At 39.9% G+C, this 17,061-nt stretch overlaps 1 protein-coding gene across 1 annotated transcript in view; it reads right to left on the minus strand.

Moving 5' to 3' along the window:
* Positions 1 to 17,061, minus strand: part of LOC124777802 (sialin-like) — a 139,763-nt gene that overhangs the window by 48,930 nt on the left and 73,772 nt on the right. The window contains exons 3-4 of the mRNA XM_047253318.1: positions 13,444 to 13,674; positions 539 to 623 (exon numbers count right to left, since the gene is read on the minus strand). Of these exons, the coding sequence (XP_047109274.1) occupies positions 539 to 623; positions 13,444 to 13,674 (316 nt within the window). The remainder of the gene's footprint in view (positions 1 to 538; positions 624 to 13,443; positions 13,675 to 17,061) is intronic.

The following is a 17,061-nucleotide window of genomic DNA, read 5'->3' on the forward strand; positions in this document are numbered from 1 at the left end:
TACCAAATGGAAAAAAAATAGTGATGTAATAAGACACACTTAGCATCCAGATACATAGATACGGTAGTGAAGGTAGTGAGATATAAAATAATTATAAACAAATAACATTAGCATCAAACCCGTGGTGTCTGGGGTTACTGCGCTAACAGGTGACAGTCCTGATGACATTTAACCCCTAAGGGTGGTGGTGGCAGTAAGAAGGGGTAACATGGAAAGCAAAACTCTGCTAGCAGCAGTTATAACCAAATTTGGTATGTGTACGACTTACTATGTGCCTAGGGGTGGGTGTAGCAGTGGGGGAGGGAAGAGGAGTCAGATGCAAGAATAGTTGTACAGAACTTTATACACATATGGCTTACTACTTAGGAAAAACACTGTGAGGGTATGGCACCACATTTAAATAAACTAAGTTTGTTTTACCACTTTAGACATATTTAATTCCTATCCCTATTGTTCCCCACAAGACTGGGATAAATAGCAGATGACTCTAGTAATCAGCTAGCATAACTATAAAAAATATGTAGAAATTTTAACATACCAACATACGCAGTGACAAACTTGCTTCTTTCATTTGGAGGTATCCAGTTAGCAGTCATGCAGTGCAATGAAGGTAGTGCATGGCCCTAAAATCCAAGAACAGAATTTGTCATTAAACAAGCAGTTTGATCAGAATTTTTAAGGCTATTTTGTTTTATAAAGGTAAGACTCTGTTTAAGATTCCCGTTCATAAACATTACAGCAATATGAAAAAGCAATAGACTGCTGCTCACCACATAGAGGAGGCACTGAGTGGGAGACAGGCACATTGAGAAAAGACTGCTAGCTATTATTTAGCTACTGGAATAAGTTGGTCATCAGATGTGGACAAAACAAAACGCACACACATTTAAAACTCGTACACACACAAAGCCACTTTCATCTCTGGTCACCAATGGCTAGCAGCAAGGTGAGAAAACCATCTTGGTTTGGATAGGTTGTGGGGTACAGGGTACAAGTGGGAAATGAAAAGGGAGGGATATCAGGAGAAGGATGGGGAAAAATACTAGTGCTGCCTGTGGGAGTGGGAAGGGGCATGCTGTATGGTGGGGACAGGATAGTGGTGCTGGTGGATGTGTGTGCGTGTGGGGGAGGGGGGGGGGGAGGAGGAGGAGAGGAGAGAAGTAGAGAAGGGGAAACTACTGTGCAGGTATGCTATGAGACCAAAGGATATGCTGCAATTCAGAAAAGCTGGTATTGGCAGGAATAATACGGATGGCACAGGCTGTGGAGCTGTCTTTGAAGTTGAGTGGTCCAACTGCCTCTTGGCCACCGTTTGTGAGTGGCTGTTCATGTGGACAGACAGTTCGTTAATGGTCATGCCCACATAGCATATAGCACACTGGTTGCAACTAAGTTGATAGATCACATGACCTCTCTCACAGATGGCCCTGATAGAGATGCCTGTGACAGGATGGTGATAGGTGGTAGAGGGAGGATGTATGGGGCAGGTCCTGCATGTAGGTATATGACAAGGATATGAGACATGGGGCAAGGGTTGGATGCATTGGTGGAATAGGATGGACAAGGATATTGCATAGATTGAGTGGGTTAGTTAGTTAGTTAGTTAGTTACATGATCCATAGGTCATTTGAATGATTATTTTATCAAAATGACGTGGGAAAACTCAGGTTATAGGATATGTATACATGATTAGTGTTAACATTAATGAACACATTATTTTATAATCCTATTCATGCAACTACACTTAATTTTTTTTTCTTTTTATCTGCTGCTAATTTTAAATAGAAATTCATCCATGGGATGAAAGGAGTTCCAGGAGAAATTATTTTAGGTTATATTTAAAACTTGCTTTGCTACCTCTCAGATATTTTATATTATTGGGCAAATGATCACAAATTTTCAATGCTGCATGTTGAACTCCCTTCTGAGCCACTGACAGCATACCACAATCGGACATTACCAGGAGACACTGACCAACTGTCTGAGGGTGCTGACAATGAATTGCCAAAAACATGGAAAGACAACAACAGTGATGGACAGCCAAATAAGACAACATGGTGTAATAACAAGTGCAGAGGCTGAACCAAACTGAGACCCTAGACATAGCAATATCAGGAACCAAACAATGATAAGTAACATGAACAATATGAGAGTGCAGTCAGAACATGACTGATGTCCAGGCCCTGTGCTGCTAGCTTTATAGTGTGGCTGCAAGCACTGATAAATTGGTGTGGAGGGATGTGGTCCACACACAGCAGGTGGTCAGAGTGGCACTCACAATTTTTAGCAGTGCTCCCTAGCAGCTGTAGTCTAGATCCACGTATTCTGGTGGGCTTTCAAGCTCGCCAGGCTGGGATGCCAAATCCCTCCCTCCCCCCCAACATGGATGTGCAGGGCCTGAAGCACCGTAGGTGGTGTTTTGGAAGGTGAACTGCTGGTACAGTTCATGTCCTAGCAGAGTAGCGTGTCAGCTAGGAGAAGGAATGCAGGTCATCAGGCAATGTGCTGCAAAATGGCAGTAAGAGAAATAACTGTTGAGTGGAGGAATGCTGCAGTGAGGGCCCTACCTCCCCACTTGCATCCACTGGAACTGCCAACAGTGCCCTGGAGTACAAAGAGTACCCATGTGGAAGAGAGATTTGCAAGTGCAGGCACTCCAACTCCGAGTGACCCACCAATGGTGGTGCAGTCAGTAATGGGTATGGAGCTAGTTGGTGTGTCAACGCTCCAAAGCTCTTGGAGTATCAATTACCAAAAGATACCACCCATGGGTGGCAACCACTGCAATTGGCATCCGTGAAGATTTTGTTCCATATGAATGTGCCCAGACCACTGAACTCCTGAGGGGGGAGGGTGGGGGGTATCGACCAGCATATTGGATCCAGCATCTGAGGGCTGTGGTGCCAGGAGGAGAGTATGTGGCTGTTACCCACAGAGGCACTCCATGGGCTGTGGTCATGGACAAGGGAGGGTGGTCCTGTAGGTGCTCAGGGACACCATCAGTGCCTCTGCGGTGTTGGATGCACCCAATGCTTTCAACATTAGTTGTTTAATATTCACACCATCTGCTCCACTTCACCCCTAGGGGATAGGTGAAAACTGGGCTAAACAGGGGCTTGATGCCACTGGCATTGCAGAATTGTATGGAGGCCTTCACTGTGAATTGTGACCCATTGTCAATGGCAAGAATCTGGATAAACACATTGAGTGTGGTGGCAGTGTATGCGATGCTAACCGCTTATGGATAGTTGGAAAAAGCATCCATGACAACGATCCACAGAGAGACCAAAAATGGACCAGCAAAGTCCAGATGAATGCAGTCCCAGAGGTGACAGGGTGTGAGCCAGGGGCTGAAAGACTGAGGTGGAGTAGCCTGATGTTGGGCACATGCAGAACAGTTGCACACCATAACCTCCACACCTTTGTTCAGTACTGGCCAGTAGGCATATTGCCTGGTGAGGGCTTTCATAGGTGATGTACCACAATGTCCCCAATTAGGGACTTCCAGGACATGACGGCATAAAGTAGTCGTGATGACAACTTGATGGATATCCATCTCTGCATCCGGCAGGAGAACATTGGAGGCAACAGACAAATGATGAGAGAGGCAAGCCCAGACATGGAGTTGCCTTCCATAATGGGTGCAGTGTGCCCAGTAATCTGGACGGTTCGCAAGTTAGGGAGTCATGAAACAGTTGGGACAATATGGGAGACCACACTGCTTATGCTGATGCAGTGTGGCTGGCTGCTCAGAGGCTATTGACATGTCTGAAAGTGAAGAATCATGACATCGACAGCAGGTTAAGGACTAAAGAGAATTCTGTCCCCTTGGTGGTGATTGAACCACAGCAAGCTGGGGATGATCCATAAGGCATTCATTTGCTGCGTGCACAATCTCAAAAGAGTGTGTGATTTTCATTGGGAATGTATATATTCTGGCAGTGTAGTTAAAATGCCTAACCTGCATGAGGTGGGTGGCAGAATACCATTGTAGGAGCGGTGAGGAGGATAGTGAGGACACTGTTTCTTGTTTCAGAGCATGGCAATAGTTAGCCAGAATTGTGACAAACAACATGATTCAATTGCTCCAATCCTGGATGGTACTGAGTCATGAGAGGAATGTTAACCTCTGCTTTGATCTTTGATCATCAGTCGCAGCTTGAGCGGGAGGTGGTGTGCTCTGGTGGAGAGGAAAGTGGTCACTGGAGAGAGGTGAGAGAAGTACCGTATTTACTCGAATCTAAGCCACACTTCTTTTCCGGTTTTTGTAATCCAAAAAACTGCCTGCGGCTTAGAATCGAGTGCAAAGTAAGAGGAAGTTCTGAAAAATGTCGGTAGGTGCCGCCACAACTAACTTCTGCCACTACACAGGCATGCTTTACAGTTACAAAGATAAATAATGGTGCCAAAACCTCTGCCTCAGTAAATAAATTAAAAGAAAAGGTAGAAGAATGTAAACATTATGCCATGTGTTCTTTTGTGTTTGCAGCTATCTCATTTAAATCCCGTCTGCCTAATAAACTACAAAACTAGAGTGAGACAACAGCAAACATGGAAGAATATACATATCATGTCACGTTTACATTCGTATTATTCTTATGCTGAATAGTGATACAGTCAGAAATGAAGCACAGCAACTGACTAGATTTTTAAATCTAAGATGACTCTAATTTCTGTGCAGAATGTAATGTACTAAAGAGGTGTCTGCAAAGATTTTCAAACTGAGAAAATTTTTCGCTAAACTCTCGTTCAGAACACCATCTATCATACGCAGTCTATTATTTTGTTCTTGTTGATCATTATCAAAGAAAGTAGCAGTGTAAGTAACAACAAATAGCAGTCTCTTGCCATTGTTTCACTTATGATACAATTCTCCTCTTTTTTTTTACTGTAAGTGGCGGTAGAGCGCAAAAAAGCAAGCCATGCCGGGAGCAGTGACAGGTTGTAAACACTCATTATCAGAATGCGACAAACAATGAATGACACAGTACAATAATGCATTTTCAACTTAGAGTGATGTAAACACCTATAACAAAGAGAACAGCACATGTCAGATCAAAGCAAAATAAGCAATCGATTCATACCAAGACAAAGCATGTGAAAAAGGGTACCCGTATAAACACGAACGGAGCACCTGACACATAGCAGTGGCTACTTGGTAAAGCTTAACTGTTAAGATTACACCTCAAACCAAACTACTGTAGCTGTATCTTCATCCATTGGACCTAAATTGTGTTTCATGTTACAATGGACCAACTTTGTTTCAATTTTGAGGTGCATTCTAAAACTTTTCTCTCCCCTTGAATTTCGAGTCTCAAATTTCAGGTGTGGCTTAGATTCTGGAATTTTTTTTTCCCTTGATTTCGAGTCTCATTTTTCAGGTGCACCTTAGATTCGAGTGCGGCTGAGATTCGAGTAAATACAGTATGAGCCTAGCAAGTGTCTTGTGAGGTGGTCATTGATTTGGCCACCATTTGCTGTACTTGTGGTGTGTTATGGACTAAATGGGGAGCCAAGGTGCTTGGGAGCCATTGATGGCTATTTCAGTGTGGGCCTGGTTCACTTATCAGTCAACTGGAGGATTAATGCTGGCAGACGTGGAATCTTGGAAATGTTTTAAGATGATTTTTCTGTGCTTAAATTTTATTTGAACATGTTTTCTGGCCTGTATATCTGCAGGTGTGTTTATCCTGAAGTTGTTCTAAGTGCAGTTTGCTGTTTGATCCTGAACTCTGAACTCGTACTTATGATTTACTGTGCGGGCCAGTGTTACATTCCATTAATTTCAGAGTGGTGCTGAATACTAACTCAAGTTATCCCCTCTAAGGTTTGAGTTGTTTCAATGTCATTGTTACCTTGCAAATCTGTGATCATTGTGGATATTTCGTGTCTTAACCTCTCTCAGTCTGTTCCAGGCAGCACTGTGTATTGCTGACAGAGTTGTATTCCGCCAGATATGTTCTGGAGGGCAATGACTGTAAGGTAGATCTACGATTCAATGTTAGAAACCTAGTTTTATGGCAATTCTGGGATGGTTTTGACCAAGGTGTTTTAAGATCTAAATTTCTTGTTCCCTTGGTTTGGCTGTAACCCTCTATATGTTTGTAATTTGTATTCTCCACACTCAATTGAAATTGTGTCATCGCATAGTGATTCCTTGGTGTGTTATGGGCTTAGTTGTGTTAATTTGGTTTGATGTATATGGACTTCTGGTGTCCATAATTTAATATTTACTAATGCAAACTCTGTACTCCAGGTATCTACACTAAACTTGATTGCTTGTGGCCTTTGTACTGTGATACAAGAGCATGAGTGTTTGGGCTTGGTTGTGGCTTGTGATCCTCACTCTGCATGCCCATAGTCTATTGGTATTCTATTTGTCCCTCTATTTGTCACACAAACAAGGCATTAATTGTGTGTATCAACTATGTGCAACAATGTATTGGAGTCCACTCCGTGCATAGAATTCATATACAAGATAAGTTGTATTCATTTTGTACTACCCCTCAAAGTCTTTGACACAATTTTGGAATGTTTGCTATAATAGCTTGTGCTCTCCACATGGTCACTAAATTCTATATTAAAGAAGAGGGTTTTAATTTTGTATATTAGCATACCTTCAGGTCGTACATTGAGACTGGCATATTTATTTTAGTGTGGTTGTACTATTTAAATTTCTAAAAGAAAATAGGGTCATATGTTAACGCTTTCCTAAAAATGTTGGTGTGCCTGAAGAACTTCACCCACGATATTTACTAAGAGTATGGGGGTCTCTTGCCCCAGCTAATAGTGATTATCATGTATTGTTCACAATTAATTTATTAAGCAGGGGTTGTGATCCCCTCATTTTTCCCTGGATTGAGTTCTTGCCCTTTACTACCGTCATCCTGTTCTTTCTAGGGGCAAATTATTATAAGTATTGTTGCACCCCTTGAGGCTTGTTGTTGTTGTTGTCTTCAGTCAGAAGATGGGTTTGATACAGCTCTCCCTGAACATAAACTCCTATTCCAAATTTTTTTTTGTTTCCTTTACTGCTTGCTCAATGTACATTTTGAATAACATGGGAGATGGGCTACAACCCTGCCTCACTCTCTTTTCAACCACTGCCTCCCTTTCATGCCCATTGACTCTTATAATCGCAGTAGGGATTCTATACAAGTTATAAATAGCACTTTTTCCCCTGTATTTCACCTCTGATACCTTCAGAATTTCAAAGAGAGTATTCCAGTCAACACTGTCAAAAGCATTCTCCAAGTCTACAAATCCTATAAATGTAGGTTGGCTCTTCCTTAACCTATCTTCTAAGATAAGTTGTAGGGTCAGTATCAGGTGTTTCTACATTTCACTAGAATCCAAACTGATCTTCCCCAAGGTCAGCTTCTGTCCATTTTTCCATTCTTCTGTAAAGAATTCATGTTAGTATTTTGCAACCATTAATTATTAAACTTATAATTCAGTAATTTTCACACCTGTCAGCAATTGCTTTCTTTGAAATTGGAATTACTGCATTCTTCTTGAAGTCTGAGGGTATTTCACCTGTCTCATATACCTTGCACACCAGGTGTAAGAGTTTTGTCATGGCTGCCTCTCCCAGGGCTATCAGTAGTTCTGACAGAATGTTGTCTACCCCCAGAGTCTTGTCTCAACTTAGATTCTTTGGACATTTGTCAAATTCTTCTCAGTATCATATCTTAATCTAGTCCTCTTCCCTTTCTCTAATATTGCCTTCCCCTCTGCAGGGACTCCATATGCTCCTTACACCTTTCAGCGTTTCCTTCTTTGCTTAGGACTGTTTTACCATCTATGTTCTTGATATTCATACAGCTGCCTCTCCTTTCACCAAAGGCCTCTTCAATTCTCCTGTAGGTGGTATTTATCTTTCCCCTAATGAAATATGCTTATAAATCCTTGCTTTTGTCCTCTAGGCACTCAGCTTTTCTGCACTTGCTGTTAATCTCATTTTTTAAACTTTTGTATGCCTTTTTGCCTGTTTATTTGCTGCATTTTTCAATTTTCTCCTTTCATCAATTAAATTCAATATCTATTGTGTTATCCAAGGATTTCCACTATGCCTTGTCTTTTTACCTATTTTATCTTTGCTACTTTCAGCATTTTGTCTCCTAAAGGTCCCATTCATCTTCTACTGTATTCCTTTCCCCTGCTTTAGTCAACTGTTGCCTAATGCTCCCTTTGAAACTCTTAACAATCTCAAATCTTTCAACTTATCCAGGTCCCATCTCCTTAATTTCCTATCTTCAGTTTTAATCTACAGTTCATAACCAATAAATTCTGGGCAGAGTCCACATCCTCTCCAGGAAATGTGTTACAATTTAAAATATGGTTCCAAAATATCTATCTATTCATTATACAATAAATGTGAAATCTTCAGCATATCCAGGTCTCTTCCACATTTACAACCTACTTTTATGATTCTTAAACCAAGTGTTAGTGTTGATTAAATTATGCTCTGAGCAAAATTCTACCAGGTGGCCTCCTCTTTCATTCCTTGCCCCTAGTCCATATTCACTTACTATTTTTCCTTCTCTTCCTTTGTCTACTATTGAATTCCAGTCCCCCATCACAATCAAATTTTTGTCTCCTTTTCCTATCTGAATAATGTCTCTAACATCATCTTACATTTCTCCAATCTCTTCATCATGTGCCAAGCTAGTTGGCAGATAAGCTTGTACCACTGTGGTAGGCATGGGCTTCATGTCTATCCTGGCTCCAATAATGTTGTTCATAGTAGCTTACCTGTATTCCTGCTTTCTTATTCATTGTTAAACTTACTCATGCATTACCCCTATTTGACCTTGTATTTCTAAAATTGTATTCAGCTGACCAGAAGTCCTATTCCTCCTGCCACCAAACTTCGCTAATTCCCACTACATCTAATATCAATCTATCCATTATCCTTTTTAAATTTTCTAACCTACATGCCCGATTAAGGGATCTGACATTCCACGCTCTGACCCATAGAATGCCAGTTTTCTTTCTCCTGATAACAATGTCCTCATGAGTAGTCCCAGCCCGGAGATCCGAATGGGGGACTATTTTACTCTAGAAGATACCATCATCATTTAACCATATGGTAGAGCAGCACGCCCTCAGGAAAAATTAGGACTATAGTTTCTCCATGCTTTCAGCCATTCACAGTACCAGTACGGCAAGGCCAGATCAGTCAATAATCCAAACTGTTTCCCTGCAACTATTGTAAAGGCTGCTGCTCCTAGGAACCGCACACTTGTCTAGCTTCTCAACACATACGTTACTTTTGTGGTTGTACCTGTGGTACGGCTATCTGTATTGCTGAGGCATGTAGGACACCCCACCACAAGGTTCATGGTTTATTAGGCTTGTTATCTGTTTTAAATAAATTTGACAATTTCTTACTTGCTTATATTGTTATTAAATAGTTCATGTAAAATGGAGTGTTGCTTACAGCTCCCTTGCCCACTAAGTGGTTGTTGTTAATGTCATACAAAGAAATTTTGAAGTTCCTTTTTTGTTCTTTAACTGAAAGCTTATATTATCAAATTGTTGTTTCAAAATTGTAAACTTTGTTTGAGTTTAGAGAGTCTTTATATTTTCATGTTAAGTTCCTTATTCATCCTAATTCTGAAACTTTTTGTGACTGAATCATTTTGTATGCAATAAATGTTAATGACAATCCAAATCCATGGTGTCCAGTCCTTCCATTAAAATCCTAATTGGTGGTTTTGGGGTTCTGATATTTCCCCAATACAGATGGTTGTCTTTGAGTGTGTTTGCTCAGTGAGTAGGGGGTCTTCCTTTTCCTTGTAGATATCTTGAGCTATTGTTTAATGCTTTCTGAATTGTACTCATTACATTGTAGAAGATTCTATTTATTATTTTACTGTTTCAGAAACATACCTTCCATTATGGAGACCAGAACATGTCTAGGTATACCTTTTCTTGAGTGCGACCAACTGTAGATGGAGCTGAAGATAAGCTGGCGACCTGGTGGAAGAAGCACATCTAATCTGGCAACTCATATACGTCTTGTTCTCAATGAAGCCTTGAGCCTCATGTCTGACTGACAGCATTGGTGAAGTAGGTTCAGCAACTGATGTTTGTTCCTCAGTCCTTGTCGAGCTGCGCCACATTGTAGCATTTCTTGAAGATAGTCAATCCACTGTATTGAGTGCAGGCCCAACTTATGTATTGGGATAATCATCTCACAGATTTGAAACAGTTACAATTAAATACTGAGGAGATTAGTTTAGTTGACCAGTTGCTTAATCAGATTGAAGCATTACAGGTAGCCATGGGTATCCTCTCCTTAGATGAGGGACAGTAGCGAACAAAAATCAGACTGGGATTGTTAATCACTTGTCACTGACTATTGATCAAGTAGGAGAGGGGATGGTGTGTAGGTCAATTGTTGAAGAATTTACTAGGTTACCTAACTGCTTTGTTCATTTATTGCAAGGAATTACTGAACCTTCTATTGAGCTTCTTGCACATGTCGAATTTCTCTTGTGGTTAACCATTTGTTTCAAATATCAGGCTATGCCTAATGTATTTCACAGCAGCTTATCATCCAACTGCTGTATCCCTTAACTTGGGGTTTGTGGAGTGTGGTGTCTCTGGCATATTATAAAGCCAGGGCTCACTGCCCAATTTGAGGAAATGGGTTATCCAGCTTAAATTGCCTCCTCATATTAAAAGTGAGTTTGAACATTAGGATTCTGGTGTGTGCAATCATCTCAGGAACATTTGGCTGATATTGTTTAAGGGATTCATGTGACCATTTCTGCCTTAGAACTTCAGGTTACCAAAGTTGAGATCATTCAGAATATCTTGGAGGATATGAAACTGGAGGACCACTCATGAGTAGTTTTTTGTAGCACAGCTGACCACTCTAGTGAAACTGCATGGCCTGGTGCCTACCATTGAAGGGTTGTATTTTGCTGATGAAAGCCATGAGAAACTTGATGAGTTTGTTTCTTGTCCTTATGCCAATGTGAGGGAGTCTCGAAGCACCTTGCTCGATCAGTCTAAAGCCAGATTTTGTTACCGATGTAGTGATGGTGGCCATTTAATGAGTGATTGTCCAGTGAAGCATGAGCCCTGTCCAAACAGCAGTTTCCATGAAATGTGGGAAGTAGGTAGGAGTACAAGGTCACCAAGCATTGTGCACATATTAGATCAGTTGTAGGTCAGATGCCAACCTGTGTTTCTGTGCAACTTGCTTCATTCAGATAACAGCATTTCTTGTTGGATTATCAGTGGTATCGTGAATTTAGAGTGATCTGTAAAATGCTTCTGTTAAATGCCTCACTCCAGAGATGTCAGGTTGTTAATGGACAGATGTTGCCTCTGGCAGGTGCAGTGTGCAAGAAGATGAGTATTGTTGGTTTTTTGTGGCTGATTAATTCACTGGTTGTTAAGGAATTTTTGGGCAACCTATTGTTGGGTTGTGGTTTCATACAGTGCACAAATCTTGTATCAGATTATGCAGGTAAGATTTTTTATTTCAAATTTTGTCCTAGTGTCTGGAACTAAAGCATGCTCAGAACTCCAGGTATCTGTGCTAAACATGATTGCTTGTGGGTCCTGTATTGTTGTGCACAACTGTGAGTGTTTAAATTTGGTTGAGGCTTGTGAACCTTGTTTCACATGCCTGTAGTCTATCAGTACACTGTTTTTTTCCTCTGGTGTGTGTTGAGCAGTTGTGCTAGTGAGGCATTAACTGTGTCTACTGTTGTGTGTGATGGTGTTATCGGAGGACACTCTGTGCACAGAATTCATACACCAAATAAGTTTTATTCATTTTTCACTACCTCTCAAAGTCATTGGCACTATTTTGGAATGTTTGCTTTAATAGCTTGTGCTCTCCACATGATCACTGAAGTCTAAAGAAAAGGTTTTAATTTTGTATATTACCATACCTTCAGGCTGTATATTGAGACTGGTATATTTTTTTTTACTGTGGTTGTAATTTTTACAATTCTAAAAGAGAAAAGATTCTTATGGTTTCTTAAAAATGTTGGTGTGCATGAAGAATTTCATCTGTGGTATTCACTAAGAGTATGGGGGTCACTTGCCCCCCTAATGCCAATTATTGTTCAAAACTATTTTAATTACAAGGGTTGTAATCCCCTCATTTTCCTGTATCGAGTTCTTGCCCTTTACCGCCGTCCTCCTGTTCTCTCTATGGGCTTGTTATCTACTGTAAATAAATTTTGGGAATTGTCATTGTTCATTCAAACATTTTTTAATTTCTAAAATTGTTGTTCATTGGTTCATGTGAAATGGAGTGTCACTTACTGATCTCTTTCCCACTAAAAGGAGTTATTGTTAAAGTCATTTAAACAAATTTTGAAGTTCCTTTAAATTAAATTATTATTTTTCTATCTGGACACTTATATTGTTGTATTGTTCTAGAATTGTAGACTTTGTTTGAGTTTAGAGAACCTTTATATTTTCATGTAAAGTTCATTGTTTGTTTTAATTTTGGAACTTTTCATGAGTTAATCATTTTGTGTGCAATAAATGTTACTGACAATATAAAACCCTGGGATCCAGTCTTTCCATTAAAATCATTATTGGCAATTTCGGGGTGCCAAGGTTTCCCCATTACAGTTGGTAGATCAGATGTGAATAGAGATACTGATGTAGCCATCCTTGAGAAGGAGCTCAACATCAAGGAAGGTGGCTGAGGAGGACCAGGGGAAGTGGATGGGGCAGAAGGTTTTGAGGTCCTGGAGAAAAGTGGACAGGGTGTCCATACCCTTGGTCCAGATCATGAAGATGTCATTAGTGAATCTGAACGAAGTGAGAGGCTTAGCACTCTGAGTGGTTACAAAGAATTCCTCTAGATCAGTGGTTCCTAGCCTGGTGGTAATCACCCCCTGGGGGTAAAATGATATTTCCTGATTTGATTTTGTTCCAGTCTTGTCTGCACATTGAATTACAAAGTTTAGTTTAACACAGCAACACAGATAAGAATTTAACAACTGAATTTACTTAGGGTATATGTATTACTTGTACTATAGAAAAACAAATAAATTGAAGATGGGAACGGTAGCAAGGTTTCACAATGCTCAATATCTTTTTTATGTGTCTGTCTACAGTTCAACACTTCCCCTGGATGGTGAATGAATGTTTTTTCCCATGCCAAATAATAAAATATTTTAGCTTATAGCTTCTTTTTACACTTTACATTACCTAGGATGAATTATATTCAATGGCTCTCACAGATGTGATAAAGGTGCAGCAGAACTTAAAAAATTAAATTTATGGGAGATTATAACATTAATCAGTTAATATTAATTATAATTAAATACATTAATTTTAAACATCAGTGTCAAGTTTATGTTCATGTATGCAGTAGAAAATTATCTTGGATAATCATTTAGCAGATCTGGTACCCTGATAAAAAAGTAGGTAATATCATATAATGGTTATTTTACTTACCCCAAAATATCCCTGCATGCATCTGATTACTACAACAGCTCTATAATCAATGGTTGCAGCCACTGGAATCAATATAGAAAGTAGGCAAATAGCTAATGTGCACAGCCCAAACACTTTCTTTGTTCCAAATTTTTGGGCTAAGACTCCACCAAGAACTTGAGATGACCAGTAACAAGAAAAAAAGCCCCCAAGGATCATGCCTTGCTGATACTCATCCCAATCATACCGAGTCTGAAAAATAAGAGTTGATTTGCTGTCATGAGAGCTTTATATCAAATAATACTCATAAAGGAAGAATCCTATTATAATATGCACAACATAATATCTATTTATCATTCCACATTATTATATAAAAGTAACACCAAAATAGTTGTGTGATTAGATGCGCAAGAAAATGCTGAATCTTGAACTTGCTGGACAAATGTTCATTTTCAAGCAAGTGAAAACGTCACCAATGTGAATATTTGTTCTAGTGCAAATTCTTCCTTTTGTTTTGTTTCTTGTCTCTTTTCTTTCATTTCATTGAAAAGTGGTCATAGATGCTTTTACAGACCCTCCCCCCTTGCTGCATTATCAGTAATGATGGAACATTTAAGAAGAAACTTGGACGATATATTGTGAAAAATTTGCTGGTCATGTTATAGTATTAGGTAGATTTCAATTTACTGGCTATAGACACACAGCCACAAGTAGGGACAGGGAATCATGTGAAATTGTTCTAAAAGCCTTCAGCAGCTAAACAGAGAACCAACTGATGAAAATAACATATCAGATCCCCTGGTTATCAACAGACCTAAACTTTTAGACTCAGTTAGCATTGAACAGAGGATCACCAAGCACAAGGCCATTACAGAATCACTGAATGTGAGTGTAAATATGAACAGAGAGAAAGATAAGAATATATTTCTGCTTAGTAGGAGTAACAAGAAACAGATTTGAGATTGCCTGAGTGGTCAACATGAAAATTTCATCTTCAGCACTGACAACATTGAGCATCAATGGACAAAATTCAAGAGTATTGTCAATATTCCTTAGAAAGATATGTGCCGAGCAAAGTTTTGAGGGATGAGAAAGACCCTCCATTGTTTGACAGCTCCGTTACAAAACTGCTAAGGAAGCAAAGAGAATTTCACTGAAAAATTTAAACACAGACAAAGCCTCACAGATGAACAAAAACTGAATGAAACCAAAATTACTGTAAGGAGAACATTTGTGAATTGTTTAATGAATTAGAAAGTAAAATTCTGTCTACCAATTTGATAGAAAATCCTGAAAAATTTTGGTATTACTTTAAATCAGTGAAACAGATGAAAGTCATCTGTTCAGACACACTGTGGCCATAATGGCACTGAAATGTAGGATGACGGGGAGGCCAAAATACTAAATGTGCTTTCTAAAAATCAATGCAGGTTGATGCTCTGTTTGTTGACACCTGTAAGACAAAAACAAAGACACACCATAAAGGAATTATCCAAATTGGATGAAAATCAGGACATGTGATGTAGATGTATACACAAACAAATGATTACAATTTCAGAAAAATTGGACAATTTATTCAAGAGAAAGATCTACACAAATTGAACAAGTCAATAACACCTTGGTCCAGCTCTAGCCCTCATGCAAGCAGTTATTTGGCTTAGCATTGATCGACTGACTTGTTGGATGTCATCCTGAGGGATATGGAGCCAATTTCTGTCCAATTGGGGTGTTAGATCATCAGAATTCTGATATAATTGGAAGGCCCTGCCCACAATGCTCCAAACATTCTCAATTGGTAAGCTACACAGTGAAATTGCTGGCCAAGATAGGATTTGGCAAGCACCAAGAGATACAGTGGACACTCTTACCGTGTGCTGGCTGAAATGTAAGCCCAGGATGGCTTTCCAGAAGGGGCAACAAAATGGTGTGTAGAATATCGTACTGCTGCGCTGCAAAGATGCTGCTGATGACTACAGAAGGGGTCCTGCCACAAAAAGAAGTTGTACCCAAGACCATCAATCCTGGTTTTTGGGCTGTAGGGCACGTAACAGTCAGGTTGGTACCCCACCACCATTTTGGGTGTCACCAGACACATCTTCGACCTGGTATCTCACTGAATGGAGTAGAATTGTCTTCAGTGATGAGTCCCACTTTGAACTGAGGCCTGACGATCAGCAAATATGTGTCTGGAGATGACCTAGACAATGGTGGGTTACCAACATGACTGTCATCTGCCATACAGCCCAAAAGCCGGGAGTGATCGTCTGGGTTGCCATTTCTTTCCACTCCAGGACCCATTTGCTTGTCATTCACAGCATCCTTACAGCACAGTTGTACGTCAATGATATTCTACACCCAATTTTGTTGCCTTCATGGCAAGCCACACTGAGCTTACATTTCAGCAAGATAATGCCTGACAATAGATGGTGAGAGTTTATACTGCTTGTCTTCATGCTTGGCAAACCCTACTTTGGCCAGCAAGGTCTCACCAATTATGGGCAGGGCCTTCCAACCTGGTCAGAATTTTGATGATCTAATGTGCCAATTGGACAGACTTTGGCACGATATCCCTCAGCTGACCAGCCAACAACTCTATCAATCAATGTCAAGCCAAATAACTGCTTGCATAAGAGCTAGAGGTGGACCAACACATTACTGACTTGTTCAATTTGTGAAGCTCTTTCTCATAAAAAGTTATTCAGTTTTTCTGAAATCATAATCATTTGTTCATCATCTGTCTGGCTGTACAAGTATGTGACATCTACTGATTTCATTCAGGTAATATCTTCATAGTACATGAGTTTTTTGTTCTTGGTTTTTTTTAGTGTAATTTCTCACTTCTGCCTAATGAACAGAATGAGCATATAGAATGTTAGATCAGCTGTGTCAATGGATTGAAGATTTTCTAGCAAACACCATACACCATGTCATTCTCAGTGGAGAGAAATCTTCAGATGTAAAAGTAACTTTGGATGAATCCCAATGAACCTTTACTATTCACAATAGATAGAGTGAATCACCTAAAATTTGGATCACACACATTGCGGAAATGGAAAGTGCTATTGAAGTGCGATTTTCACAGAATGGATTGACAGTCAGGGGCTCATTCGCCAGTCAATAAGTTGTTATAATACTTGGAAAGAGTATTTTTTTACAAACATACACTTTTTAAGTGGAACAATGCCTATTGACATTAATAAACTAAAACTAGGATAAATATGAATGTCAGTGGCGTTTGTTACAGGCTTCTACTGCGAGTTGTTTATGAGGTATCATATTTTGTAAAGTTCCCACACCAATGCTTGTACAATACCTGTCATAGCACACAAGAGGACTACAAAAGTGCATATACTAGCTATGTGGATTCTGAAGAGTAATATGACAACTGATCACCACAGTTTGTGTTCGAAATGACCACCAGCAATGGCATCATTGAGTTTAGTTGGTATGTCCTTTCAGCTTTCTCCATAGAAAAAAGTCTACAGGTGTAAAATCCTGGGAATGGGCTGGCCAAGGTACAGATCCCCTGCACCCAATCCAATGATCTGTGAAGACATGCCATAGTACCTTATGCACTATGTGCTGTACAGGCATCATGCTGGTTCCACAGGTTCCTCCTAGTCTGCAGAGTAACTTCTT

The sequence above is a fragment of the Schistocerca piceifrons genome, chromosome 2 (genome assembly GCF_021461385.2).
Source record: "Schistocerca piceifrons isolate TAMUIC-IGC-003096 chromosome 2, iqSchPice1.1, whole genome shotgun sequence".
Classification (NCBI taxonomy): domain Eukaryota; kingdom Metazoa; phylum Arthropoda; class Insecta; order Orthoptera; family Acrididae; genus Schistocerca; species Schistocerca piceifrons.